Source organism: Pseudopodoces humilis, chromosome 4, assembly GCF_049639895.1.
Source record: "Pseudopodoces humilis isolate 2021_Gansu_Grassland_sample_001 chromosome 4, ASM4963989v1, whole genome shotgun sequence".
Classification (NCBI taxonomy): Eukaryota; Metazoa; Chordata; class Aves; order Passeriformes; family Paridae; genus Pseudopodoces; species Pseudopodoces humilis.
The window spans coordinates 29,543,801-29,571,231 of record NC_142203.1 but is presented as its reverse complement, the minus strand read 5'-3'; the positions used below and the strand labels follow the sequence as shown (position 1 = coordinate 29,571,231).

The 27,431-nt window shown below is 45.5% G+C and overlaps 1 protein-coding gene across 1 annotated transcript in view; it reads left to right on the top strand.

Moving 5' to 3' along the window:
* CORO2A (coronin 2A) overlaps positions 1-27,431 on the top strand; it is a 57,981-nt gene that overhangs the window by 10,578 nt on the left and 19,972 nt on the right. Inside the window, exon 2 of the mRNA XM_005529981.2 lies at positions 25,570-25,770. Within this exon, the coding sequence (XP_005530038.2) occupies positions 25,570-25,770 (201 nt within the window). The remainder of the gene's footprint in view (positions 1-25,569; positions 25,771-27,431) is intronic.

Sequence of the window (27,431 nt, the reverse complement as noted above, 5' to 3'; positions counted from 1 at the left end):
GACCTCACTGCAGTCTTCAACTTCTTTGTGAGGGGGAGAGGAGGGGGACACTGACATCTAGACCCTTGTGACCAGTGACAGGACTTGAGGAAAAGGCCTGAAACTGATTTAGGGAAGGTTTAGGTTAGATATAAGGAAAAGGTTCTTCTCCCTGAGGATGGCTGGGCACTGTAACAGGGTCTCCAGGAAAGTGGTCACAGCACCAAGCCTGACAGAGTTCAAGAAGTGTTTGGACGATGCTTTCACATTGGGATAGGGATATCTTGGGGATATCCTATGCAGAGATAGGAGCTGTATTTCAATGATGGGTCCCTTCCAACTCAGTACATTCTATGATTCTAAAATGTGGTGGAAGAAAGCATTGGCTGTTGTGCCTGTGATACCTGCCTTTGCCACACTCTCTTGCTGGCTTGTCATGCTTCAGATAAGTGGAACCTGCTGTTAAAAAGCTCAAAACTGTGTTAGGAGTTTTCTGGAGACTAGAGAGATGACAATTCTGATTTAATCAGCCACTAAGAGAGAAAAGCCTCAACTGGAATCATAATTCCACAGGCGCTGCATTGGTGTGGGAGAGTTTCCCACACTTCTCTTTTGTGTGGGCCCCTCAATAGTTTTTGCATGCAAATGATGCTGTAAGGGAGGTAGAAGAACTCTGAGGCTGTGGGTTTCAGAGAATACCTCTGATGCTGCCTGCTGCCTTTCAAGGAACAAAGTCCTGCTGTCATTGCCCCCAGAAGAACAGGGACCATTTCCCTCTAATTCGGGCTCACAGCAGGGAAACTCTCAGCTGGTTCTTCTCTGGTCTATGGTAGGAAGTACCTGTGTCCTTTGCTGCTAAACCCATTTGCTAACAGAAGGATGCAACTTCTGGGAGGGCAGTTACCGAGCCAGACTCTCCTTGGTACTGACAATGTAATAAGGAGACCAGGAATGCGAGCTGCAGCTGGAGGGAAGTAGGTCAGACATTAGAGAAAACTGCATCCCCGGGAGGGCAGTGGGATCAGGCAGGTGGAGGCCATCATCCTTAGGGATTTTGAAGGCTCCACATCTGTCCTGATTAAGAACTATGGGTAGATTGACAGTGAGGCTTAACTGGAGACCACAGAAGTGGGGTCTCCTACACTGTGCCTTTTCATATGTGGTTGTCCTTTCCTTCACAGACAAGTAGGAGCCTGGTTAGTGCCCCCACCCAGCTCTTCAGCAGTTTTCATTTCCCCAGGCAGTTTCAGAGGTGAGGTACGGACTTGGTATCTCTGGCCAGGATCTCATCACGTTCAAGGCTGTGTACAGAGCTTCAGCCATGGCGGAGTGTGCAGTGACATGACATCACATGAGATGTAAGGGCTGTGTACTGAGACGGTCAAGGGAAGTGTGTAACCTCCAAACCTTGACAGAACTCAGGAGGAACATCTGCAGTTGGGGTATTTCCATTGCCTCACCGTCCTGCCGGGCACTTCACGTTTTCTCATGTATGTGTGTTCTGGTGCCAGCCACAACTGCTCAGGTAGGCAGAACAAGTTTGAGAAGAAATGTGGCTAACCCAGTGGATCCCCCTTGGACTCCTGTGGGCCAGTAACCAAGATCTTGGTATTCCCTGAAGGTGAACAATCTTGAACCCTTGAACCAGTGATGCTGAAGGAAAGCCAGCTCAAGAAAAGCCTTCTGTACAGTAGCCTTTAGATGAGATGCACTCTGACTCTGCCAGATGTCTGCAAGCACAGTTAGACCACACAATAAAGACAGGTGGGACCACATCTCCTTGTCTTCCCAAAGAACATGACAGGTTCCTAAGACCCAACTGCATCATTTTGATGGGGAGCTGAATCTTTTCTGAAACCCAGAAGCCAGCTTGGCCTTGAATAGCAGGAAACTTCTTTCTGTGAAATGGGAATGGCATTCTAGTTTCAGGAGAAACTGCTGAGCTTGTAGAGTGTCTGATGATGAGTTTTTCAAGGCTGCCTTTCTGACAAGAAGTGTGGCAATGTCCCTGAAAGTTAATAACTTCCTTTTTAAGTTGAGTTTTGCAGGTGGTGGGGGGAGAGAGGCAGAAGAGGCTTCCAGTTTTTATTGTTCTTTGAACCAGGATTGTTTTATTTGCATTTCTTTTGTAATGTAGCAGGATCTTGCCAGCATATAAAAGGTCTCTAAGGTGGAATTTGCCCTCTTGTTGAATTCAGAAGCACATTAGTACTCACAAGGAAGTTGATAAGCAATAATATTTTCTTTGCTGCCCAGGTAACCAGCAAAGTGAAAGAGGGTATTGTCTCTGGAGAATGCAGGCAAGTTAGCTTTATCTTTCTGTACACAGGCTATCTTGGAAAGCTAGAGGTGAATCAGAGGAAGGCGGGGCTTACCCTCCAAAGAGGCTGGCGTTGCCCCATCCTCTGCTTCGGTAATACGGCCTCCTGCCCTTCCTGAGAGCTCTGATAAACGTAATGAAACTAAGCTGAGATGTGGGGTTGTTTTGGGTTTTGCTAGTCTTCACACTCCTCTGATCCACTATGGTACCTTGTAAAGGCCATGTTGACTGAAGACATTTATGTCATCAACTCATTTATGTACTCAAGCTCTCTGTCAGAGCTTGTAGAGTACAGCACCACATGAGGCAGAAAAGGGAGCGGTGAAGGGATGGGTTGAGCTGCCAAAAAAGGCGTTACCCCTGAGTGTGGAGTCATCCCTGGAGTATTCCTCAGTGCCTCCTGGGATGCTCAAACTGACTTTTCACTGACTGAGCACAAGTGTTTTCACATGTACTGAGGGATGGTCCGTGTGCTTCAGCTTGATTTCTAACTGATGTTGGCTTAAAAATATTAATGAAGAAACTTCTCCTGTGACAGGTTGATTTGTGATCATTTTATTCCTTGTGCCTAAGTGAGCAATGTGAACCATCAAGAAGCTAAGCTCCAGGTGCTGTTGGCAGTGGAATAAGAGTGATGCTGCCTCAGGCTCCCTTGCCCCAGGGTGAAGTCTTTGGTTACTTATGGGAAGAATGATGCTTGTCAGGCCACTGCAGGGAAGTCCAGCTTCTGGTAACAGACCCTCCATGGGCACTTCCCAGCTCTTGGGCTTTCTAAGCAAGCTGGAGATTCCAGACTGCTTTATGCCTATAACGAGGGTAAAAAACAGCCCCCCCTGAAATGTAATAAAGATAAAAGTCAACTTCTGCCCCTGATGTGCAGCCTCTCCTTGCAGTGAAAAGAACAGCTCTTGTGAAGGCTGTGAGAGTCCTGGTGGGCAGCAAGTTTGACCAGAGTCATCTGGGTAACTCTGCAGAGCAACTACAGCCTGAGCTTCTCCACAGGACTCCTGATAGGCATATTTCCCAAGGGGGCCAATGGGATCTCCATCCTCGTCAGTCTTTCAAACTCACTGGACAGTCTAAGTAACCTGACCTGCCTTTGTAGTGAACTTTGCTGGGGCTGAAGACAGGATGGACTCAGGACCTCCAGAAGTGCATTCTGGCCTGATGTTTTCATGCAGTTCTGTGTTTTACTGTTGTAATTTACTGTTGTAATTTACTGTTGTAATTTCTCTTAGCTTTATTCACTTGTCCCAGGGAGGCTCAAATATACATTTGGTGTCAAGATTGGAAGCGACCACAGCAATGTAATAAAGAACAGGTGACAATTCAGCCAATACTTCAAAATGTGCACTTCAAAGTGTTCTGGGGGATTCTACCCAAAATATAGTCTTGGGTTCCTCACCAGATCAGTTGAAAGGAGAGTCTGAGCCTCTTCAGAGCTGCCTGAGGCTATAGTCTCTGCCAGTTTTTCTCTTTGCTCTCTTCACTGCTCCTCACCATTGTTGCTGACTGTGCTGGGATGAGTTAAAAATAACCTGGCTGAGCTATTTTTATGAGGCACATGTGCTCCCTTGTCCATCTCCCTGCTTTGCCAGCATGGCAGAAGAGCACAGAAGAGAAGTACTGGGCAGTGGGGATGTGGCAATAACGTGGACAGGTGTGACCATGAGGGCGTTATTGTGCTGGATGCCATTTGGCACTGCTGCCTGCCTTGCTTGAGTCCACTGTGGTTTAAACCTGTGACTAAACACAAGTGCAGCTGGAAAACTCATCAAGGAAGACAAAAGGATTTTTGCTATTTCAACCTTGTCTTATGAAGAGTGGCCTTGTTTCACTCACTCTTGGCAGCCCTTGCCTGCCCCTGGATTTATGTACTTAAAATTATTTTGAGGTTCACAGTACATGTATCTTCTAAGGTAAAAACATTTGAACAATGTGCATTTTGCCTAGCTTGGGACCTTGGCATGAATTTGGTCCTAGTTGGACAGCCTTGGGTTCCATCATTAGAAAGAGACTCTCAGACAAAACATGTGGTACCAGCTGGTGATGATGTTTGTGGGGTGTATGGCTGCAGTGGGTTTTGGGAGTCTTTCTGTTCAGTGCATAAGAGTACACAAGTTTTCTGTTCAGAGTATAGGGTCTCTTTGCAATGTTTGCCTTCCCTGGCCTAAGCCAGTAACTGAGGGATGCAAAATATCCTTCTGCTTATGGTCTGAGCAGAAGATGCCTGTGTCAGTGGAGGAGCCATGTCTCACCTCTCCTGAGGCTGTGTCCATGTAGTACCCCCTGCGTAAGCTTTGACCCACTGCCGGCTTGGGACAAGGGCTGACACATCTCCTTGCAAGGACTCACATGAGACCTCATGTCCTGCCCTGGCCAGTGTTCACCAAAAATTGAGGGCAAGAGAAAGCTATTGGCATTCCTGTCTTGTGGATGAGGAAATCTGTAAAAAGTCTCCGTGCTTCTTTTCCTCAAGGTCAGGATTAATGAGAGGGAGTGAGATGGTTTCTGTGTTTGGACTCAGTTGTTTATCTTTTCTTATCTACTACATTCTCACAGACAGAGAGTTTGTCTGCACACTAAGCCAACAGTCTAGAAAATGGAGCCCCAGGTATCTCTTCCCAAGGCCTTTTAAGTGTCAACTACCCAACTATAAAATGCCAATTTATTATTTTTACTTATAACCCAATAACCAAACGCTTGTGTTCCGCACTGTGGACTTACATACCAATCACACAGTATTACTAAAATCTATGAAGAAGAAGGTGAAAGAACAAGGCAAGTTAATGCCCTAAACCCTCCATCTTGTTGCAGATATATCACTATATTCTAAAATATTAAAGTCAAAATTTTCCACTAAGTGATGTAACACACTTCTGTTTAAACTACACACTCACAGTTTCAGTTCTATCAATTTCAGAAGCCTTTTCCATGGTCTCAAACACAGTGTTCTCTTGTGGGTCTGTGCCTGTCAGCACAGAGAGCATGAAATTCTCTGTGCCCAGGGTTCCAACAGAAATCAACTAATTATTTTAGTTTTGAGTGACTCCTTCACCTTCCTACTTCAAGTCCTCTCTACTTGTGCAATGTTTATTCTACAGGCAGAGCTGTTTGTTTTCCACAACCAGATTACCAGGGCACCATATTTAAGTATCTGTGCCGTGCTGGAGAGCTGCAAATATTTTGGAGTGTTATATAGAGCTGGGTTTTCTGATGAAAGACAACATCTCTGTAATATGTTGTTCTTTGAGATCTTGCTTGCTGCTGTCAATTTGTCCCCCACCACTTCTGCGGCTCCTGGTCCATCTGTACAGGTGGCATGCCCTAGCTCAGGCAGACAGTAGCCTGCATGATTTGCTGCTGCCTGTGGTGACAGAACCAGTTCCCACAACTCCTCGTGGGCTGCCCAAAGGTCCCAGGAGAAGGGACCTTGGTGCTTCTGCAGAGGAGCAGTGCTCAAAGCAGCACTGGTGATGGACATGGACAAAGCACCTCGTTCCATCACCTGTTCTGCTTCTGAAAATACGAACTGGAGCATCTGACTGATGCTTGGTTTGGTGAAGGGTCTTTGTCCATACTTCATTATGAGGCTGCTTTATAGTGCAGGAGAAGGATGTGGCGTGTATGCTGTGTCCGGAGAGGCCACCGTGTCCCTCTTGGGAAGGGCCGGCTGCAGGCTCTGAGCTGCTTTTGGGAAGAGACACGTGTCTGTTTCTCAAAGCAGAATGAAACCTTAGTCTGAGCTCCCTTAATCTGAGCCCCGGAACGGTGGGTGTGGATCCTTACGGAACAAAAGACAAAGAAAGGCAATTGATAAAATCGAGGCCCATCGCAGGATGGCTGATTTAAAAGGCTGGTTCCCAGCTGGCCGATTTAAAAGCTTCCAGCTTTGGTCGCAGATAGGGTTGTTTTTCCAAGGATATGCCTCTGAGCAGCTGTAAAAAGGTCCTGCTGCCTGATAGAAAGGCGTGCTGAAAGGTTTTTATTTGCTACTGTGGATTGATTGGAGTACAGATGCTCTGGAAGACGTGCTGCATTATTCATGTGGTAGATACCGTTGCTAAAAGCTAATGTACAGCCTGGAGGCTGTGAGGAGTGGTACGGTCCTTTGTGTGGTTTTGTTGATTCACTGGAGAGCCTGGACTGCTCTTAAGCTTTTTTTTTCTGAATACTGAGATTGATAAAGCAAATCGAGGAATGTGAGATCACTTAGTTAATGGCTCTCCACCTCCTTTTTTGTTTACAAAAACCATTCTCAGCGCTTTTTTTTTTTTTTTTTATTTTAATGCATTATTCATACAAAACTGCTTGCTAGGCTGGCCCTGTTTGCAAGACTTCATCAGTAACTCAGTTTTCTTGCGGCAGCAGCTTAAACTGCTTCCCTATCCCAGCTCAAGTGTCTGCAGTAAGTGTCCCACTTCGGATTCTCTGTTAATGCATATTCAGTAGCCTTAGCCATGAGATTCCCTCTGCTGTAAACAGACCCTGGGGAACCCAGCAGCAGCAGCAGCAGGGCTATGGGACACAGGTCCTGTGTTTCTGCACACCGGCTGCAGTGGAAAGACCTCACCCAAGGTTCAGCATGCAGTGCTGTGATACACGGACTCTGTTTGTGAAGAGGCGAAACTGCAGCATGTGGGGACAAAACTGCAGTGTATGTGCTTGTGACTGGACTGCCTGAGATCCTGTTCTGGAGGCTGAATACACAGAAGCCAGCCTGGGAACATGTCTTTTTCTGTAGATCTCTTTGCTGTTAGCAAAGAGGCTGTCAAGTGACATGGTCAAGACCAGGGCCTGGTGGTTAGGTTCTCCATCCCGGGACTCTGAACTGATAAACCTCACCTGCAAGGCAACATTTGGCTCTCAAGGATTTTGCTTCTCAGACCACAGTTGTGGAAGAGGGATGGCCTCAAATGCAGACTCCACCTTCCCCTGCATTAGGTGCAACCAAGTCATGAACCAAGAGGTGAAAGCCACCATGTCATTTCTCCCGTAACAATAGTCTTGTAGCCTCTGAGCTTGTAGTATTGTTTGAGATGACACGTGCAGATGGTATTTAAAGCTCTGGGTTGCTGTGTAATCATATGGTCTGGTTGACTTTGGTTCCAAAGGAATTTATTACTGGTAATTTCCCCTTGATAGTGTTATAGCACAAGAAGTGGAATTTGGATGGCAAGGTGCGTCTAGGGGTGTGTCACCTACTGTATTGCAGATATGCCCAGGAGAGTGTGTGGCTTTGAGGGAAACCTAGCTTAAGCTGAGAGGCTTACAAACCATTTGTGTGATAGGTTTGTGGAAAGGGAGTCCAGAAATTAAATTGTCTGTTCTTATTTGGCATCTGAGCCAGAAGGCTGGTGTCTGGTGGTGAAATTCTGAGGGCTCTGATTTTGTCTTGAAGCAGCAACTCAACACATACTGTGATATAACAGGAAACTGTTTCTCATGTGTGTGTCTTACAAATTGTAGATAACACCGACATTCCTCTGTTTGCCTTCAGGGTTGCCTTTTTAAGGGTGTACTTGTATTCCGTCTTTGAAGATGGAAGCATGTGTGGGTGTATTTTTGAAAAAAAAATGCAAACTCAAAAATGTAAACCTGAGAGCATTAAATTAAATTAAATTTGTTGCCTGAATGAGGGTGGGAGCCAGCAGAGTAGTCTGTAACATGGGTGTGGCAAATGGACACACCAGGGCAAGTGAATTGCCCAGGGTAGCCCAGCACATGGCACAGCTTCTGTGCGCTTATGGCCGTGCTCTGACTGTGCTGCTGGGTGCAGGGACGTGGCTGGCAAAGGACAGCAGTCAGACATGCCGGACTAAGAGGTGTATGACTGATTACTTGCAAAGATCATGGATAAATGTTCTGAGGAGTGTCCTCACGGAGCAGTTCCCCACCCCTTTCCCAGGAAGGAATAGAGAATTTCTGTTTTGAAATTAAAGAGCTATGGCTGGAATTAAAAGGAGGAAGAAACAAAAACGGCAGTGATAGTGTTATCTGCTGAGCTGTAAGGTGTGAGCTGTAGTTGCTCTCTGGATTTCTAGGGCTGTTGCTTTTCATGTACTGCAAAGCACAGACACTTTTGCTTATCCTGTTGCTACCACTGGGCTTTCCAGGCCTGTTTATGTGGGAATATATTTTCAGCAGAAGCTAAAGCCTGTAATTATATTAATACAATCACACCAGTATTGCTGGTCCTTCTTGGTATGCAGAAACTGATCCAAAAGAGGTAGGTACTTCTCACAGGGGGAAAGGAGAAGATGCTTTCATCCCCCATTTTGCCTTCAGAGAACCATGTCTGCACAGGGACATTTGTCAGTGTGCAAAACCCAGTGCAGGCAGAAATGTGAGACTGCCTGTCCTGCAGAGAGCTGCAGGGTTGCACAGTGCTGCAGGCCTGACTTTCCACAGTAGGAGCAGCAAGATAGTGCAGCCCAGAAAGGCAGGCTGTGACAGGAGGTGTTCACTGGCTCACTGATTCTGAATCTGTGCTCCTGGGTGTTGCACCAGATGTCCAGTCACAGGTGAGACAGAAGGTCTTCTCCTGCTGCAGAAAAGGCTTTCTGTGAGTGATCTGCTAATTATACGGATGCTTGCTGTGCTGGACATGGAGCTTAGTCTTGTGTGTTGGAAAAACCAACTCCCAGAGAGCCCCAGGAGAACAAAGGCTTGGAGATCCTGAGGAACTTGTACCCCTGGCAGGCTGTGAACAGCAAGCATTTTAGTGTCCTGCATGCAGCCCTGTCTGGGGATCCCAGTGGGTTCTTGGGATACTGGTTGCTTAGCCAGTTGCTGCCTAGGGGATGCCCTGTGATCAGCTCAGCACTGCAGGCTGGTCTGGAAGGGGTCACAACTTCCAACCACACTGGATTATTCTAGGGACAAATGCAGAGCCCTCCCCAAGCCAGGCTAAATCCCCCAGTAATAGCAAGAAGGGATGAGTGGTACTTCAGACTACAGTGGGGCAGGTGATGTTGGACAGTGCTCATGGCACATGTGTGGGGACCCCAGTCAGTGTGAGCTGCAGAACACATGAAGACCTGCCTGACATTGACTCAGAGCAATTAACAGGTTGTCTTTGAGGTCTCTCCAGAGGATGGAGGAGGTTCCTGAACTCTAGACACAGGGAAGGAAGATTGAGCCTCTTTATAAGGAGGATGTCAGAAGAATAAGAAAGGCAGAACACATTGGAGAAATAATGAGATCAAAAAGGCAGCATGAGCATGATAAACCAAATCATGTCAATACTCAGATTTCATCTTCCACAGTGTGATAAAGCCTATGGATGTGGAGTCGTTTATCTTGACTTTAGAAAAATGTTATCCCACACAATTAAAGTAAAGGAATATGCACTATATACATCTGTCTGTGGTCAGATATCTGTAAATCTGGTGAGAGAATTATAGAGAAGAGATTACATGACAGTTTGGTATCAGAATGTGAGGATTTATTGAGAAGAGTTTTGCAGGATTCTTCTTGACATCTGATGCTTTTTGTATTTTTATTAGCAATTAGGACAAAGGAATAAACAACAAACAGGAAACAAGGAGGAGCAGGAAACTTGCAGAATGACAGGGCTCTGGTTTGAAACTGCCTTGATGAGCTGAAGTAATGGCATGGGAAAATTAGGATACGGTTCAGCAGAGAGAGGTTTGGGTCTTCAGATAATGCAGTACCATCAGACCCAGTGCAGTTCTGCAGAAAGGCATCCAAAGGCTGCATTTGTTTCCACACAACCTGGTGACATGCTGTAGAAAGAAAATGATAAATATGAACTGGAGAATATCTGGTAAATTTTAAAGGAAGCCTTGGATGGTTCTGTCCCTCCATGTTAGTGGAATAGATGTATTCTGTGAATTTTAGGTGCAGCTGCTCTGGTAAAATGCAGATGAGCCAAAGAGAGTGGAAGCAAGGAGGACAAATTGGTCAGCTCTTCAGAAAACATGGCTGACAGGAGAATGGGGTAAAAACCAGGGAAGACTGGGAAGCTGTGTGTCAGCTGTGGAGGAAGGCTTACTGGAATAAGGAGGGTATAGAGTCTTTTGCCTGGGATCTGGCTAAATAGAATAAGAAGCAAGAGACGCTGCGCAGAAGGAGACTTAATTTTGACAGCAGAGAAAAGCTGCATAATGGTAAAGGCAGCTGTCTGCTGGGTTAAGTTTAGCAGGATGATGATAGTCTCTCCATTACTTGAGAATTTTGGGAAAAAAAGTCATTAGGGGAGAATGGAGAAAAATTAATGAGAAGGACAGGAAAAAAGATGGGCTCACAAGACCTGTGGTGCTTTTGTTCCACAAATTTATGCTTCCTGGAGGACATGGTTGTATATAAACAGAATGGTGAAAATCTATTTTGAACTTAAGCCTGCAGCACTCAAATGTAGGTGTTTCCCATTTTTCACTTATTCATTTGAGGACCTTCTTGCTAACCTCATGCTGTGGTGAGAAACTATCATAGTACTGAAATCTGAATGTCATGATGATTTTGGGTTTTGTTAATGCAGTTTGGCTTGTGAAGCCTGGCCAGAGTTTACAAAAGCTAAGCTGACTCTCCATCTTTCTCAGTTTTATCTGCATATCTACCAAGTTCCACTTTGTACTACCTTGATACCATTCTCCTTTCCCCAGCCACCCAAGAAAACCTTCTAACCTGCCTGTTCCTCATCTAGTTGGTCTTGAATGAGAGAGTTTACACTGCAGTTCTGCTGTTTTTGTTGCTTTACGCCATTTGTTTGAGTTGCTGCTTGTTTTCCTTCCCGTTAGCATTGCCCATATGATGAGTCCCTTGCAGGCAGTGTTGTGTGGCAGGGATATCTCCCATCTTCTTCACACTGAATGCACACAGTAAGTTCTGGTCTACTTTGACCGTACCTGTTCAGGATCCTCACCCAAGAGATCAGTGTGGATTTCACAGTGTCACAGCCTGGCTGAGAGTGGAGGCACCTCTGGAGTTCACCTAGTCCAGCTGCCATCTCAGTGCAGGTTCAGGGAGTTGTCTTGTTGGGTTTTGAGTGTCTCTAAGACTCCACAGCCTCTCTCAGCAACCTGTGTCTGAGACAGGCAGAGTGTGTGACCACCCTCAGAGTCTAAAAGTTCCTTTTTGCATTTAACTCTCTGATCAGGCTCAGCCTGAACAACCTGTGGTTCCCCAGATCCTCTGTCGTGCCCCTTTGAAGGCAAGGGTGACACATTCTTCTGGTCCTCAGGGATGATACCCCATTGCCATGAGCTTTCAAAGAAAACCAGGAATGACCTTGCAACAACAAGGGCCAGCTTCCTCAGCTCCTATGGGTCCATTCCATCAGGCCCTTGTCCATATCCAGTCTGTTTAAATGTTCCCTGATCTGATCTTCCTCCAACAAGAGTCAGTTTTCCTTGCTTTGGATTTTCTGGATCTCTCAGGGCTCCAGGGTGCCTGAAGGCTGATCTTTGCAGTAAAGACTGTGGTGAAGAAGTCATTCAATGCCTCAGTCTTTTCAGTGTCCCTGCTGCTTTTTCTAGTGCTCCTTTGCAACAAACTTCCTCATTTGTATTTGGAACTACTTCCAGGGACACAAGAGAGTTACAGTTAGCATTTATACTTTCTGCCTTCTCAGGGCAAAATAAAAGTTTCACATTTCCTTTAAGAAAGGAGCTGAAAATCTGGAGATCTGTTGTGACACCTGCATCTTCCTCGTGCACCAGTGAGCAGCTTCCTCAGTAGCAGAAGACTGGAAGGTGATCCATGGAGTACCATTGCCAGCTGTTGGAACACATAATTTGTTAAATGCTTGTCTCCAAGATCAGTTCTTAGCGATATTTTCTTCATAGAGACACAGCCTTATCCAAAAGCTTTCACAAGAAAAGGAATGCTTAAAATGAGAAGGGATGGGGTGACCCTTTCAACACAAGGTTTGGTTGGCTGTATTGAGGGCTTGGCCTTGATCTGTTATGTACATTCTCACGGGAAGATCTTAAAAGTCATCACCGAGCAGAAGAGGACAGGAGAGAGGAGCATTTGCCTTTATGATAAAGACCTTCCTCACGGGGAAACAAGAGCTGCTAGTAAGTTGAGTTGAGGGTTGTCTCAGATCAGTGAAGCAAAAGGATGTCTTGTCAAAACTTCCACCCACTCTTCTGCCAACCTGGCACTGCAGTAATTCCCTTGGTGTTTTGAGGGGGTCACTTCTAGTTACTTTGCAGGCTGCAAACCAAGGACTGCCTCCCCACCTGTCTAGTGGTGCACAGGGCTTGGTATTTTGGAATACAGCCATGCAGTTAGTAACTGTGATTAAAAGAGTCGCAAGCCCAACCCCACTGGCTTCCCTCTGGCTGCTGCCGAGTCCTCTCTGGAAGCAAGAAGCAGGTGCTCCTGAAAGTACTCCCTGCTCTGCTGGTTCTCCAGGTCATGCATGGAGAGCGTGGGCAGAAGTCTGTGAGGGTAGGTTAACCTAAGGAAGGTGGTGCAGGGCACCAGGAGAGTGAGGGAGTCTCCCTCCTGGGAGTTTGCAAGGTGCAGCTGGAGAAAGCTGCAGCCATACTGGTATGTCTCTGAGGATGGCCTTTCTCTTAGCCAGAAAGTTAACTTGCATGTGTGATGAAGTTGTCCCTTACTGCTGCTTCAGATGGAAGGGAAAAGAGGAGAGTGGGATCAGGATGAGGTCTGGTTAAATCACCTGGGACTAATATTGGTGTGGGGATGAACAAACGATGAACACTGACTGTTCTCCAGTGGGCTGACTGCTCATGCCTGAGCCTGGTCCATGTTCACGGGAGTTTGTCCTGTATACCAAAACCTTTCTGGGATGGGTGCATACTACTTGGAGGAAACTGCACCTTACTACAATGCTTGATTTAGCAAGAGCGATGTGTTTCCCACTTTGCTGTTTCTAATGAGCCCTTTTCATTTCCATGATAGCTGGTGGCAAATGAGCATACACGGGATGGGAAATTGCACCAATTGCTTGTACTAAAAAGTTTCACCTGCAGACTAGCACAACAAACAGACACCTTTCACATTGCTTCCTTGCTTTGTGATCACTGTGATCCTAACAGGGTTGCAGCCAGCAGCCCTTTCTCTGTATAAGGCAAGAAGACAGGGTGAGGAAGGCATTTGGAGCAGTGTGAGGTTGAAGGGTTTTGAAGTGTCTGGAAGTGAGAAGTACCTCTGGACACTGTTTTACAATGCCTGTCTCTTTGAATGCCCTTGTTTAACCACGGGGCAGGGTTGCAGTACCAGGTGCTGCGGAGAGAGAACTTTGCCCCGTGAAAGAAGCATTAATAGCATTTTTCAGAGTGAATACAGTTATGTGATGTGTTTGTGTTCACCAAAACTGTCCCAGTCCAGCTGTGTGGACCTGGGACTTAGTTGTCTTAGTTGATTAGTTAGCTGCTAAAAGCAGCCTTATCCCAGTGAGGGTGCTTGTATGTCAGTTTTGCTGCTGTGTCCTGTGCAGGTGACAGGTGTCTTCTGCAGGATGTGTAAGGCACATTCACCTTGCTGGCATGAGGTATTTACAGCACTGCACTGCTTCCCTGATCAGAGCTGTGCCCTGTGCCCTGATGCTGGTAGGTAAGAGCAGAAAGGTTTGGAGCAGCCTGCTTAGCATCCTCTGCTGAGATTCATCAGGAAAAGCATGATGCAGCAAGAATCACACCTCTCTGATCAGGAGAGGGGAAAGTAGTCTGCTTAAAGTAGAGAGACGCTGAAACCAGGACACTGTGCCTGTGTAAAGAATGCAGAAGCCTGCTTTGGGAGCAAGTAGCACATGTCTTCCTGCATCAACATAAATCTACCGTGGGGACAGCAGAGTGAGGAGAGGGGATGTACTTTTTATGAAGCTCTCTTGTACAGTTTGCTCCATTTAGAGCCATGTCATGAAATTTACAGTGTGTGTAGCTGGCTCTCAGGTAGGAAACCATTTCATGATATATTAATTGCCTTATTTAAAATGAGGTGTTTAACTGCTTCCTTTCCACAAGCCTTGGGGTACTGGGAATGGGAATGTATCCCCTATTTCCAATACATAGCTTGGTGTTCAGTGTGAGGCAGTACTGAAACTGACTTCATGTACGTAATTTTCTTGTCATCTGGATGTAAACATTGTCTAATTGTCATTGGCAGAGACAAGATAGCTGGAAGGGCTTTTTGAGTCTCCCAGAGTGATCCTTCTTACTTTTTGGCACCAAGTTACCTCATTCATTTTTGGATGGGGAGGAATGAATTTTGAGAGAATATGTTGTGTGGAAGAAAATTGTAGGGGATGAGAGAGATTTTAACAGAGCAGGAGAAGGATAAGATGGATGAAACTGATGGATGATTTCAAGAAAGGAGGGAAAGGACCAGAGAAAATAATGGATCTAGGCAGATTCCAGGAATGACAGTGATTCTTACTTCTGTTTGATTTTATTACTTGGAGCTGAGTGCAGGTAAAGATTTTATTTCATGGACTGGTGGTACAGGACTGAGAAGAGGATGTGTGTCTTCTTGGAAGTTTTCTAGCTGTTTATCCTTGTGCCACTTTCCATCTGCTTTTTTTTGGCATGAGGCTGGAAATTTGAATCTCTTGTGGCTTCTCCTTGGATGCTTGCAAACAGTCCTCTCAAAAGACTTGCAAGGCTGCCCCTAAGGGTTTTTTAGCCATAGAAACATTGCTTAAAAATTACTAAGCTGAAAAGGAAGGGCATTACCAATGCAATGCAGGTTTAGCATTCCAAAGGAGAAGGTAAAAAGGGAGATGAAGTTTTAATGGCATTTGAGATTGAAATGTTCATTGTAACTTTCAAAATCCCCCTTACTAGCATTTGCATTCCTTCTTTTATCTCCTTTTTAATTCTTTTGGCCCTTCATACAAGAGAAGGAATGAGGACGGAGTGTATTTTTTTTCACTGTTCATCTCTCTGCTTTTCAAATGACCTCTAACTTTCAAGGGATTGAGACCCCTGAAAAGTCATTCAGAACTTTAAGTTCTCTTGATTCCCTGGCAGTAAAGACACAGGAGAAAGAGAATCCCACTTGTCAGGCTAGATCACCTGAACATCTGAAGTGCTTTTCAGAGTGGCAAGTAAGAGATATTAGCAGAGTTTGGAAGCCTGCCTATGAACAGTAGAAAACAGTTTTAAAACTTTTAACTGTTTTTTAAACTTAAACAGTTTTTTGGTAGACTGTCATGTTATTTGCTTTCCCCAGGGATGCATTGGGACTAGGTCTCCAGAGGTTTGGCTGGATTTCAGCCTGCCTCTCCCAGTGCCAGGACAGTTTTCATGCAGGAATACAACACAGGCCATGTGGAGAACAGGTCTCGAGGAGAAGGGAGACTTCTTGCAGGAAGCTGGGGGAGCGTGAAGCAAACATAACCATTATTAATTCATTGGCACATGTTTCTACTCTGCTCAGAGGTGTGCAGCACAAGAGAACAGAAAACAATTGTTCAGCATGGGGCATGTACCATGCACATGATGGATCTGTGCAATGGAACCATTGTGCACTATGAACTGGAAGCCTCTGAGCCCAGGTGTTCTGAGGAGTGTGAGCATTGTGGGTTTGGACAGGGAAAGGGTACAAGTTTGTCTCTTCAGGAAATCCTGTGCCAGATTCTGGTCTCTTGAAGAGCTCTGTCTGTTCTTTGATCGCTGCAATAGTGTTTCACAGATTTCACAGAATGTTCAGAGTTGCAAGGCACCTAAAAAGTCATCAAATCCAACTCTTCAGTGAATGGCCCATGAGACCCAGAGATCAAGAGCAGAGATCTCCAGTCTGTCCGTCTATTGCTTACCTGAAGACAGACAGAGCTGGAGAGCTTTCTGTTAGAATTTACAAACTGTTACTCGGATTAAAAGTACTGCATTGGTTTAACTGAGTGCTGCTTCTGCAATCCACACAGCCTCTGTGTGCCCTGCTTCCATGCCAAGACCATAATACAGTCTTGTGAGCGACTCACAAGACTCATCTAATGTGATGCTCTACAGGCAGGGATCTTGTGCTTGCACAGGCTTAGTTGGTATGAAACTTGGAAAAAAGGCTTTGAATATTTTACAGGTGATGGAATAGAATGCCTGTTGGTGTCACTGGAGTCAGCTGTGAGCCTCCTCCCTTCACAGCCTTGAATCACTGAACCAGTGACAAGTGTTGGTGTGGGGGGCAGAAGGGGTCAAGGACTTGTGCCTTGCTGGGTGTGTGTTGGGTGGATGTGTGCTGGGTGCTGCCAGGAACCTGCTGTGCGAGGGGTGTGGAGAGGGTGTAGTTCACGTCTGGAGCCTGAGTCCCACAGGAGATGGGTGTTGGCATGGGCAGCTCTGGACACCAAGAGCAGCTCTCTGCAAACAGGAAGGTGATTTCCAGCCTGGTTAGCTTGAAAAACTTTCTGGTGCTGGAGACCTCAGACATCTTCCTGAAGGAGCTCCACGTGGCCTTGCCAAGAGCAGAAATTTCTTGTGTCCCCTGGACTTACTCCTCCTTTGAGTTCTCCAGGTGCAGTTTTGTACCACTTTGAATGCTTTTATGTATCCATTTCCTTCCTTTGATGTCGTGTGTCACTCTGATGTCGTGTGATCTCTGCTTTTGAAAGTGCCACCCCTTTTGCTCACCCTTATCTTCAGGTCTGTATCTGGATGGGGTGGTCTTGTTCCTCTACAAGTCCTTTCTGCAGTCTCACAGAGTTGCTGAGATTAACCTCAAGGAACTAGGGCCTACTTGTTTTTACAATGCAGCGAAAAAGCTTTCAGCTCAAGCTCTACATCAAACAGACAAACTGAAATTAAGCTTCTGGCTTTCATATACCATTATATCACTCTTAAAAATGATCCTAAAGAGTGATATATTTGGAACAAACTACTCTGGCCAGTTAATGGTTGGAATAATGGCCATTGCTAAACGGCTTTAATTGCAACTCAGCTCTTGGTACCATAATGAAGCAGATTGTTCTCAAGTAGCTATTATCTGATTCAGCTGCTTTGTCCCTGGATGTTAAAAATTAAGATTTTGGTATTAAGTACTGCAGCTGAAAAATGCTTAAAATGGAGACACTGGGTGCACCTCTGAGTGGGTTAGTGCAGCCAGGATGAGTGGGTGTATAGCCCTGCCACAATCCAGATATAGCAGACTTATTGCACATGAAATTAAAATTATTATCTGATTTCTCATCCATCTCTGTGAGTCTGTTTTCTGTCCAAATCAGGAGCAGCTGTAGCTCTGTTGTCATTGCTAGGTTTTTATTGAATCTGCCTGGGAAATGCCAGGAGAGATTAATGCCCTTCTCTCTCCCACTCCTATGACTGATAAAAGTTTTGCTGCTGCCTAATTGGAAACTTCTTTGATGCAGTTAAAACACATGCCTTTCGACTTTGTTGTCTTCCTTAGACTTAGAAAGCAGATGATTTATGTCCTTCTTGTACCAACTTGTTCTGTGTTTGAAGCTTACTGTCATGGCTTCCCTCCTTCATCTGCACCCCAAAGTTTTTAGGATTTCTTAGCAGATATCACACCTCTGATCACTGGTCCGTACAGCTCTGCCCTGAATTCTCCTCTAACTCACTGGCACGTCCTCAAGAGCAGTGCCCTGAGCTGAGGTCTTTTGTCTAGTGTTCCTGTTGCTGGTGATAGAAGCACACGCTGAACAGAAATCCCAGTGCAGGCCAGTGGAGTGGAGCACAAGAGTGCAGTATTCAGCATCCTCTTGTCTGCACACTTGTTACACGTCATTTCACTCCTGAAAATACAGACAACTCATGCCATGACTTGGTAATTCAGCACAAAGCCAGTCTACTTCATTTCTTGCTTGTATTTTCAAAATAGGGAATATACCTGGAAGGAAAGAAAATACATGGAGAACATCCAGGTTGGTGAATGGTGGGGTTGCTCAGCCTTTTCCCTTGTATAAAGTCAGTGAAAAATTGTCATCAACACTAAGCTCATTGTGGAATAGGGATGGGTGGCAGCAGACACTCTTGACTCTAAAAGATTCACGATGCTGAGCTCTTGGGGTTTGTTTGGCTGGTGGGGGCCCGGTACCTGATAGTCCTGCTCTGTGCACCTAGGAAGTAGAAAATGAGTCACCTTCCTGGCAATCAGCAGTGGGATGCATGGAAGTCCTGGCTCCCAAGTCTTCTGGTGCCATCATAGCTGGAGATGTGCATGTCTGTTCACAGGGGAATGAGGCAAGCTCTGCTTCATAGCTACGTCTTTCCTGGGGTGACATGGTCACACTGCCTGGCCGTGGTTTCCTGGGTGGGCAGAGTGAGAGATCTCATTGCTGCCAAAACACTCCAAATTCCCCTCCTTCCAGATGTGATGTGAGCCCTATCATTTGTGCTCTTATTAACTCACATCAGATACTTTTTATGATCTGATTCTGCTCATGTGCCTTGTTCTGGTTTTTGGATGAGTTTTGTGACTGCTTGTTGTTGTGGTCTTTTGCTTGTTTGTTTGCTTGTGTTTTCATAATTCCCATCCTCCCCCCACATTAATTTTCTGCTCAGAGTAAGAGAAAGCAGCTTGTGGATGGGGCTGAAGGTGCCAGACCACAAGCACTCCAGGACTGTGTGCTGGAGAGGTCACCTCCTAGCAGTGTGTGAAGCCACACCCAGGAACTGGTATTTGTAGAAGATAAGGTGCCCATCAGTCTTCTTCAGGCCTTTCCCAGGATGTAAGGCAAATAATTTCCTGGTCTGCTCCTGGCACTGCCAGGGATATCAAAACCACTAAGGATATCAAAGATGAGAAACAATAAATATAGTGAATATAGAGAATAACGCGTTGGCAGAATTTTGAGTTTTTACACCATTGGGGCTGACTCTACTGCTGTCAGTCTTTCACAAATGCTGCGGTACCAGAGTGGAGGGTACTCTTAGTTTGATCTGGATTAAGCTACCATATGTCTGGATTTCCTCAAACATATTTCACTTTTTCCATGTGATCATTTTGTCCAGGACCAGGATAAATTCATCCAGAATTCACAAATGTCATGCATGGTTGTAGCGGGTTGACCCAGGCCAGATGCCAGGCACCCACCAAAGTTGCTCACTCACTCCTCTGCAGCTGGACAGAGGAAAGAAAATTTAATGAAGGGTTCCTGGGCTGAGATTAAGGAATGGAGAATGGTCATTCATCAAATAGCATCACAGGAAAAACAGGCTCAACTTAGAGATACAAAGTGAATTTATTACTTACAAAATCAGAGCAGGGTAATGAGAAATAAAATAAACCCTTAAAAACACCCTCCCCCACCCTTCCCTCCTTCCAGCTCTACCTCCTACCCCAGTAGTGCAAGGAGTGGGGACTGTGGTCAGTTTATCACCCACGGCTGCTCCCACTGCTCAGGGAGAGGAGTTGTTCTCCTGCTGCACCCTGGCGTCCCTCCCACAGGAGACAGTTCTTCATGAGCTTCTCTGACGTAGCTCCATCCCGTGGGCACCAGCCCCCTCAAACTGCTGCAGTGAAGGTCACTCTTCCACGGGTGCAATCATCCAAGGACAGGCTGCTCCAGCCTGGGAGCAGGGCCCCTCTCTCCATGGGTCTCCCATGGGGTCACAGTCTCTTCCAGGCATCCACCTGCTCCAGCATGAGCTCCTCCACGGGCTGTGGGTGGATCTCTGCATCCCCCGTGGATCCCCAGGGGCTGCAGGGCACAGCTGCTTCACCATGGGCTGCACCAGGGGCTGCAGGGGAATCTCAGCTCCAGCACCTCCTGCCCCTCCTTCTCCAGTGACCTTGGTATCTGCAGAGCTATTCTTCTCACATGTTTTCACTCTGCTCTCATTGCTATTACAACTGCTCAACCCCTTCTTGTTTTGATTTCTTCTTAAATCTGTTATCACAGAGGCATTACCATCAGTCCTAACTGGCCCAGCCTTGGCCAGTGGCATGTCCATCTTTGGAGCTACCACAGATTTGCTCTGTTGGGAAGAAGATTCCAGCAGCTTTTCACAGAAGCCACCCCCTAGACCCTTGCTACCAAAACCAGCCCATGCAAAACCAATACAATGGTGCAGGAAAATCTGTAATCTTAGGGTAAGTGGGATACAATAGGAAAACTGGAGACATGTTGGCCTATGGTGAAGCACATGTTCAGTCCGTTGTACAGACATATGCCTGTTGGTTTGGTCTGACATTCCTCAGGAGTAGTAAATGTGCCATAGCATGGCTTTCCTAAGGATGCATTGAAGTGCTGCAGACATCCCTAGGCTTCACAACCCTTCTAGGAGCTCACTCCTTTGGCAAGAGCTAAGACATCTGCAATCATGCTTTGCAGACCAGTCATGAAAAGCTAACTTTTCATAAACAGCCATGTAAAAGAGTGAGAGCTAAAGCAGAGCAAAGTTCCTTCAGTGCTACTGCACTGTATTTCGGAAGACCTCTGGTAGAACTGGAGTCTCAGTCTTTAACTGCCTGTTCTCTAGAGGTCACACAACCATTTTGATGGTCATATTTGGTAAGACCAAATATGAGTCCTAAGCTGAGGAGGCTGTGCTTGAGGGTATTAAAATACCTCAGTGTTTTCTAGTCACCCTTTGAGGTGCCAGAGAGAAAATTCTCACCTCTTCTGAGCACTGGGCTGAGATTTGCTATGGCTTTGCTTTTTTATCTCATAATTTCAGACCCAACTGCTGAGCTCTGACTTAAAAAAAAAAAAAAAAAAAATAGGAAAGATAACCAAGCAACAGATTCTTGGTTGATTCCCTTCCCTTCTGCTCTTCCTTCAATGACCTGTTGCTGACTGCACTTGCTGCATCAAGCTTTCATGAAGTTTTCCTTGCTCTGTAGTTGAGACTCTCCTCACAATCAGATCTGCCTCTCAGAGTAGTCCATGTTATATCATTCTTTTGGAGTCAAGACCAAGGAATGCCTACAGTGAGAAGCTACAGAAACAATTTTAAACTGTGTGTCCTTGCCATGTCTCTTATAGTTGCTTTGTCCTGCTTACAGAGGCAGAGGAGTGACTTCCTGTCTTTATGCCAGCAGTGAGGAATTCCAAAGCAAATGGATGTATTTTGCTCTATTTTGTGTGAAGCGCTACACATTCTTTCATGAGATAGTGTTTCCAGTGCTAGGGTTTCTCATCTTAATAGGCAGAAGCTGTCTGGAAACACTGTCCAGCCTGAAAAAGCTGATATCCAACCTGGTAAGCAGAGATCTGACAAGTGCTTGTAGGGATCTTTGTATCCTTCTCCAGGAACTCTTGGCAGCTTAAGGAAAAGATCTACTTTGTGCTTTTTGCTGGGAGAGGTGGTAATGAAAACCACAAGGTCCCAGGATTTGGTCCCTGAGAGCTGAGTGAGAGGACTTTGCTAGCCAGTCTTTACATCAGCTGTATGGTTAAAAATACATGAACAGTAGTATAATCTGCACTGTCTTCCTCCATCCCAGTTCTCCCCTTGCCCACAGGGAGGCTGGCTATACTGGGAATTAGGTCATGATGATGAGGAGGAAAGGCAGGAGTCTGATTCTTGGATTGTAAGGCTATGCTGCCTTCCTTCTTTTTCCAGGATGCAAAGTGCTCTGTGCTACCCTGGCAGAGGATCAGTGATCCCTTCATCAGTCACTTATATCCTTTTGTCAGTTCAGGATCAGTCTGTGTGCTGGCACCAGAGGCCTGAGCAGCAAATGAGGGAGGTCTTCTGCCTTTTTCCAGAGGGAGGACCCAGACCTGAGTTCCAGCAGCCTCCCAAAATATGCTCTCCATGTGTGCTGCCCTGTGTGCACAGGTGATCTGCATGCCCTGCTGTGGGCACCCTGGCATTTTGCTGTCCCACAAGCAGTGAGGTGAGCTGGAGATGCCTCAGCTGTGGCTTCAAGCCTTACCCAGTGCTGCACAAACAGGATTTTCAGGTCCTTGTACTCTGCCCATATGGGCTCATACAGCTCAAACATGGCTGTGCAAGGAGAGACCCTCTACAACAGGGGGCAACTCTCCAGTTCAGGGAGAAAGCTAGTGCTGTTAGTCAAAAAAACTAGGGAAAACATATTGTTAAGGGACCATTCAAAACATTTAATTTTCAGACATTATAAAATGCACAAATATGCCATTTAATTATTTAGAGATGATAGTGCCAGTTCTTGCAATGTAAAAGCAATCCAATTTTGTCTGACAAAAAATTGGTATATTTTGCATCACCTTCTCCCCCCTGCCCCATTCCTTATATTGGTTGCTCTTTGCGCTGTTTTGAAAATGGTTGTCTGTCCATATAGCAGTTTTTATGAATGAGGAAGAAATGTGTTGTCATCACTTCCTGTCAGAGGAACCTGCAAGGCACACTTCATGTTTATTGGCTTGAAAGTCTGCCTGTATGGGTGTACATCTTGGTCTGTTGGCAGTGGCATTTTTAGGGCCGTATAAGATGGCTGAGATCCAGAGGCCCTACAATCACAGGATCACGGAAAAGTTAAAGGTTAGAAGTGATCCCTTGAGATCATCTAGTCCAATCCTTCTCAAAGCAAGGTCAACTAGAAAAGTTGCCCAGGACCAAGCTCCAAGAATGGAGATTCCCCTATGTTTTGGGTAACCTGTGCCAGTGTTGGACAGCCGACGCAGAGAAAGTGTTTCATTGCATATAAATGGAGTTTTCTGAGTTTCGCTTCATACACACTACTTCTTGTACTGTTGTTGGGTGCTGCTGAGGAGAATCTGACTCTGTCTTCTCTACTACCACACTGAAGTGTTGGTATGCATTGATAAGATCCTTCTGAGCTTCTCTAGGTGAAGAGTCCTGGCTTTCTCAATAATTGCTCCTTTGTGCTTGGTGACTCCTTTCTGCAGAAGAGGCTTGAATCTTCAGACTACACTCTCTCCCAACTCAAGAGCAGTATAGCTAGAATTTCCTTGCAGCCAGGCAATTTAGTTCCTTTTGGAAAGATAATAGTCCTGCTGTAGGAAACAACGGCTGCATACTGCTGCATCTAGACAACACAGTGATTCCCCCACTCCCCTGCTCCTGGTGTGAGTAAACCTAACCACTAAAGCTGTAATGAGCATGAAATTGTTTGAGAGCTCTGCACCTCTGGGGCTGTTTGGGGAGCTAGCCAGTTGCACATAACCTCAGCTTACTCTCTGCCTGTGAATATCCCTTCTTCCAAGATCAGCTTTCAGGATTGCTGCTTTCTTTTTCAAATAACTTGCATTTTGTTTTTGTTTGGCACAGGTGGCTCTCACTGTATAAAAGATTTAGGCCTTTGCACCTAATGTTTTCTGTGGAAGAGATTTATTCAGCTAAAAATAAGACAAGTCAGGGTTAGCATAGGTAAGACATGCTGCGGTAAAAGAGCAACAAAGATGACTGTGAGAGCAATGGGTGATCTGCTGGACTCTTACAGGCATGTGTATTTGTCTTAGGTGGGGCTGGCTCTGAGCTGTGTCAGTAGAATTGTGAGGATGCAGAAAATAGGATAGAACTTGTGTCCTAGTACTTTTCACAGCCCACACAGCCAACACAGTGTGACACAGGATATGAGCTTTGTGGATCTTTCTATTGATGAGAGCTTGTAAAGCTCCAGTTTGTCTGCCCAGTATCAAGCCATACAGTTTCTCAGCCTTTGATAGTCATCCCAATAGGATGCAATGCCATGCCAGCAACATGGACATTTTGGTTTAGGATTGCTTAGACCTCTGCTTGTCAGGTGATGATGCAGTTGGCTTCCTGACACTGAGTACCTGCATGCTTCCCTTCAACCATGTGAGCGAGCTGTCTCAGCCTTGCTGTAGCTCAAAAGCTACTTAGTTGGGTTGCCTTGTTAAATTGGAGTATTATTGATCCAGCATCACTGATAATACTGTTCACAAAATGAACATTAAAGTGTGTGCACCGTATGGGGCAAAACCATGCCCTCTGCCAGCATCTGCCTATATTCTCAGCTGTTGTGAGGTGCTCTTTCACACATAGTCTTCCTGCCTGCTTTGCATTTCTTTTCATTTGGCCAGTAGAATCTTCTCACTACACTCACCAGATGCCTTTTGCTCTCTAAATCTTGTCGGATCTGGATTTAATAGTCTTAATAACCTTTTCTGACCAACACTGATAGTTTCTTGTTTGAAAATGGCCAGTTGAAGGACAGGATTCTACCCCTCTACTCTTGTGAGACCCCACCTAGAACAGTGTGTACAGTTTTGGTGCCCCCAGCATAATAATGACATGGAACTGCTGGAGCAAGTACAGAGGAGGGCCTCAAAATTGATAAGAGGACTGGAGCACCTCCTCTATGAAGACAGGCTGAGAAAACTGGGGCTGTTCACGAGAAGAGAAGGCTGCTGGGAAACCTCATAGCAACCTTCCAATATCTGAAGGGTTTACAGGGAAGGTGGAGAATGACTTTTCATCAGGAAGTGTAGCAGTAGGACAAGGACTAATGCATACAAACTGAAAGAAGGGAAAATTAGATTAGATATTAGGAATAATTTCTTTACTGTGAGGGTGGTGAGATACCGGAACAAATTGCCCAGAAAAGCTGTGAATGACCCATCCCTGACACTGTTTGTGGCTGGTTTGGATAAGGCCTTGAGTAACCTGGTCTAGTGGGAAGTGTTCTTGCCCATGTCAGGGGTGTTGGAAGGGAACAAGGTCTCTTCCGACCCAAACCATTCCATGACTCTGTAACTCTACAGTTTTATGAAATCAGTTCCATCAGTTCCATTAAGCTTCACTGCTCTCTATGAGAAGGGATTTTTGTGTTTAGCATGTTTTATGTGTCATTTAAACACCATTTAAAATGCTGTCTGACAGATGGCTGTAGTGCAGTTATAAACCAGACACACAGAATATAATTGTCTGTGGAAGAAACATCAACAGGTGACTGTCCTTGTGATCTGTCAAACTTCTTTTTTTTCCATTCATGTGAGCAAAATTTAGAATAAGTTTTGGTCCTGAACCACCTGAGGGCCACACAAAGCGTGCATCCAGACTGGCTTGTTTACTCACCATCTTTCCTGCTTTCCTTACCCAAGATGTTGTATTTTTCACACTTTTCTGAGCTCTATTGCACCAGAATTCATCTCCTCTTAAACTTGCTGCCATGTGACCCTGCCCCAGCTATAGGGACTGCTGGCACATGCACCAGCTAGCTGGTGATGGTGAGAGCTGTCATTCTTCCCTGCACTCTCCTCTCTCCATCAGAGATGTGAACAAGGTTACGGCAAAGGGGTGGACACCAGAGAAAACTCTCTACATCTTGATGGCTGAGGCTTGGTGTGAGCGGCCCAAATGGGGAGGGTGAGCCTGTGGTGGGGAGAGGGGAGTGGGGCTCTGCAAGCCTTGCCAGGATGGCCTGTCCTTATGCCTTGGGACATTGTGTTTCTCTCCTTGCAGATGTCGTGGCATCCACGGTACCGCAGCTCCAAGTTCCGCCACGTGTATGGCAAAGCCGCCAGCAAGGATAAGTGCTACAACTGCATGCCCATCACCCTCAACGTCCATGACAACAACTTCTGTGCCGTGAACCCCAACTTCATCGCAGTGGTGACTGAGTGTGCGGGCGGCGGCGCCTTCCTCGTCATTCCCATCAATCAGGTGAGCTCCCCAAGGCTAGCTGGCTTTCGAGAGATCATCAAGATGCTGGAGGAGGGACAGGCTTTCTAGGGAGCTAGATCACAGGGGATATTCAGTTAATATGTGAATGTTGCCCAAATTGCAAAATGATGAAAGAGGCCTGAGTTGCCTTAGCTGGTGATCCTGGCATGTGTGTATTTATATGTCTTGCATTGCTGCTTGCAGATTTTTAACACCTTGCTTCATTTTACAACTCATTTGCCTTTCTTGTATAATCAGCATAATGTTCTGTTCAGATGTTTGTCTCCTGGGAGAAACTGCAAATTAAAAACTATTTAGTGGATACAGAGGGCAAAACCAGAAAAATGCTTTAGCGACATGGATTCAGCTGTAACCAAAGGAGAATATGATATGTTTTATTCTACCGTCTCCTTTGTGAAAGAATGAAGACATAGTTAACAGGCAATGAAGCTCTTAAACTCAAGCATTGATGCTGTGAAGACTTCTCTTTCAGAAACAAATCCCATGTATATGAGTTTTGATGACTTAGGATATGATGAGAGAGAGAAGCTGGCCATCTGACGTTTATTGCTTCAGTAAAATTAGGCATGCACTGATGTGGATTAACTTCAATATGAGATTATGATCTCTCTGGAATCAGGACATAACAGATGAAAGGCAAAAGTTCAGCCTTTAATTAAAAGTTAATTGATGGTGTTATTGCAATGCCACTTTTTCAATATATATTTGCTAAGGATGAAAGTGAACTGGTTGTGCTTGAAGAACCTAGCACAGTTTCCGGCCCTTCTGGACTTTGTTAATTCATTCCTTCACTGCTGGTGCTGTTTAGAGACTGTCCTTCTAAAATTAACCACTACCTTGTTTTTCTTGACTGAGTCTCTTCTGCCCCCGCAGTGATGGTCTATTGAGACTCAACAACTTGTCTTTATCACAGAGCTTCATCTGTAAGCAGACAGCTGTTGACTGTGGGATGTGGTGTGGGACCAAGCTCTCAAAGTGCTGGCAAAAGTAGTTGAAAGTGCTTGCACTGCTTACTATTAATTTTTCAGTCTTTTCACTTCTTCTTAGCTTGGCTTGTCTTTGTAGTAATTTTTCCTTCTTACACCTGCTCAAATACTCCACCCAGTTCTGAAATATTGCATGCAGAAATCAAAGGCATGGTAGAACTAAAAAGATACAGAAAAGGATAATTAAAGTATGTCAATGAAAATTTGAAAGTACTTTCATGTGAGGAAAGACTTTGCAGGTCAGGCTTCAATCTGTCTGGGAAAAAAGGCATATGAGCAAGATGTATAAAGCTGAGAGAAGAAGAAGTTTAAGGAGCAACTCTTCTTGATTTGTTTGGTGAAGGGGATTCTGGAGACCAGGGAGCAGAATGTTAGCAGCAAATGTAAATGCTGCTGCAGTTCTTATGTGGGGCTCACTGTTCTGGATGCTGATGAGTCTGCATGAATTAACTGATTCAAAATGGAGCTATGGAGAGGAGTTGGTCCCTTGAGGGTTAACCTTTGGTTGTGAATCAGAGAAATTAGGTGCTTCACACAGCTGTTCTCTGAATACCAGTTCCTGACCCATGCTGGGGGTTAAAGCAGCCTCAGACATCCAAAGAAAGAGATTTTCCAAGTTGGGACCTTCGATACCGGCCACTTTTTTTTGTTTGA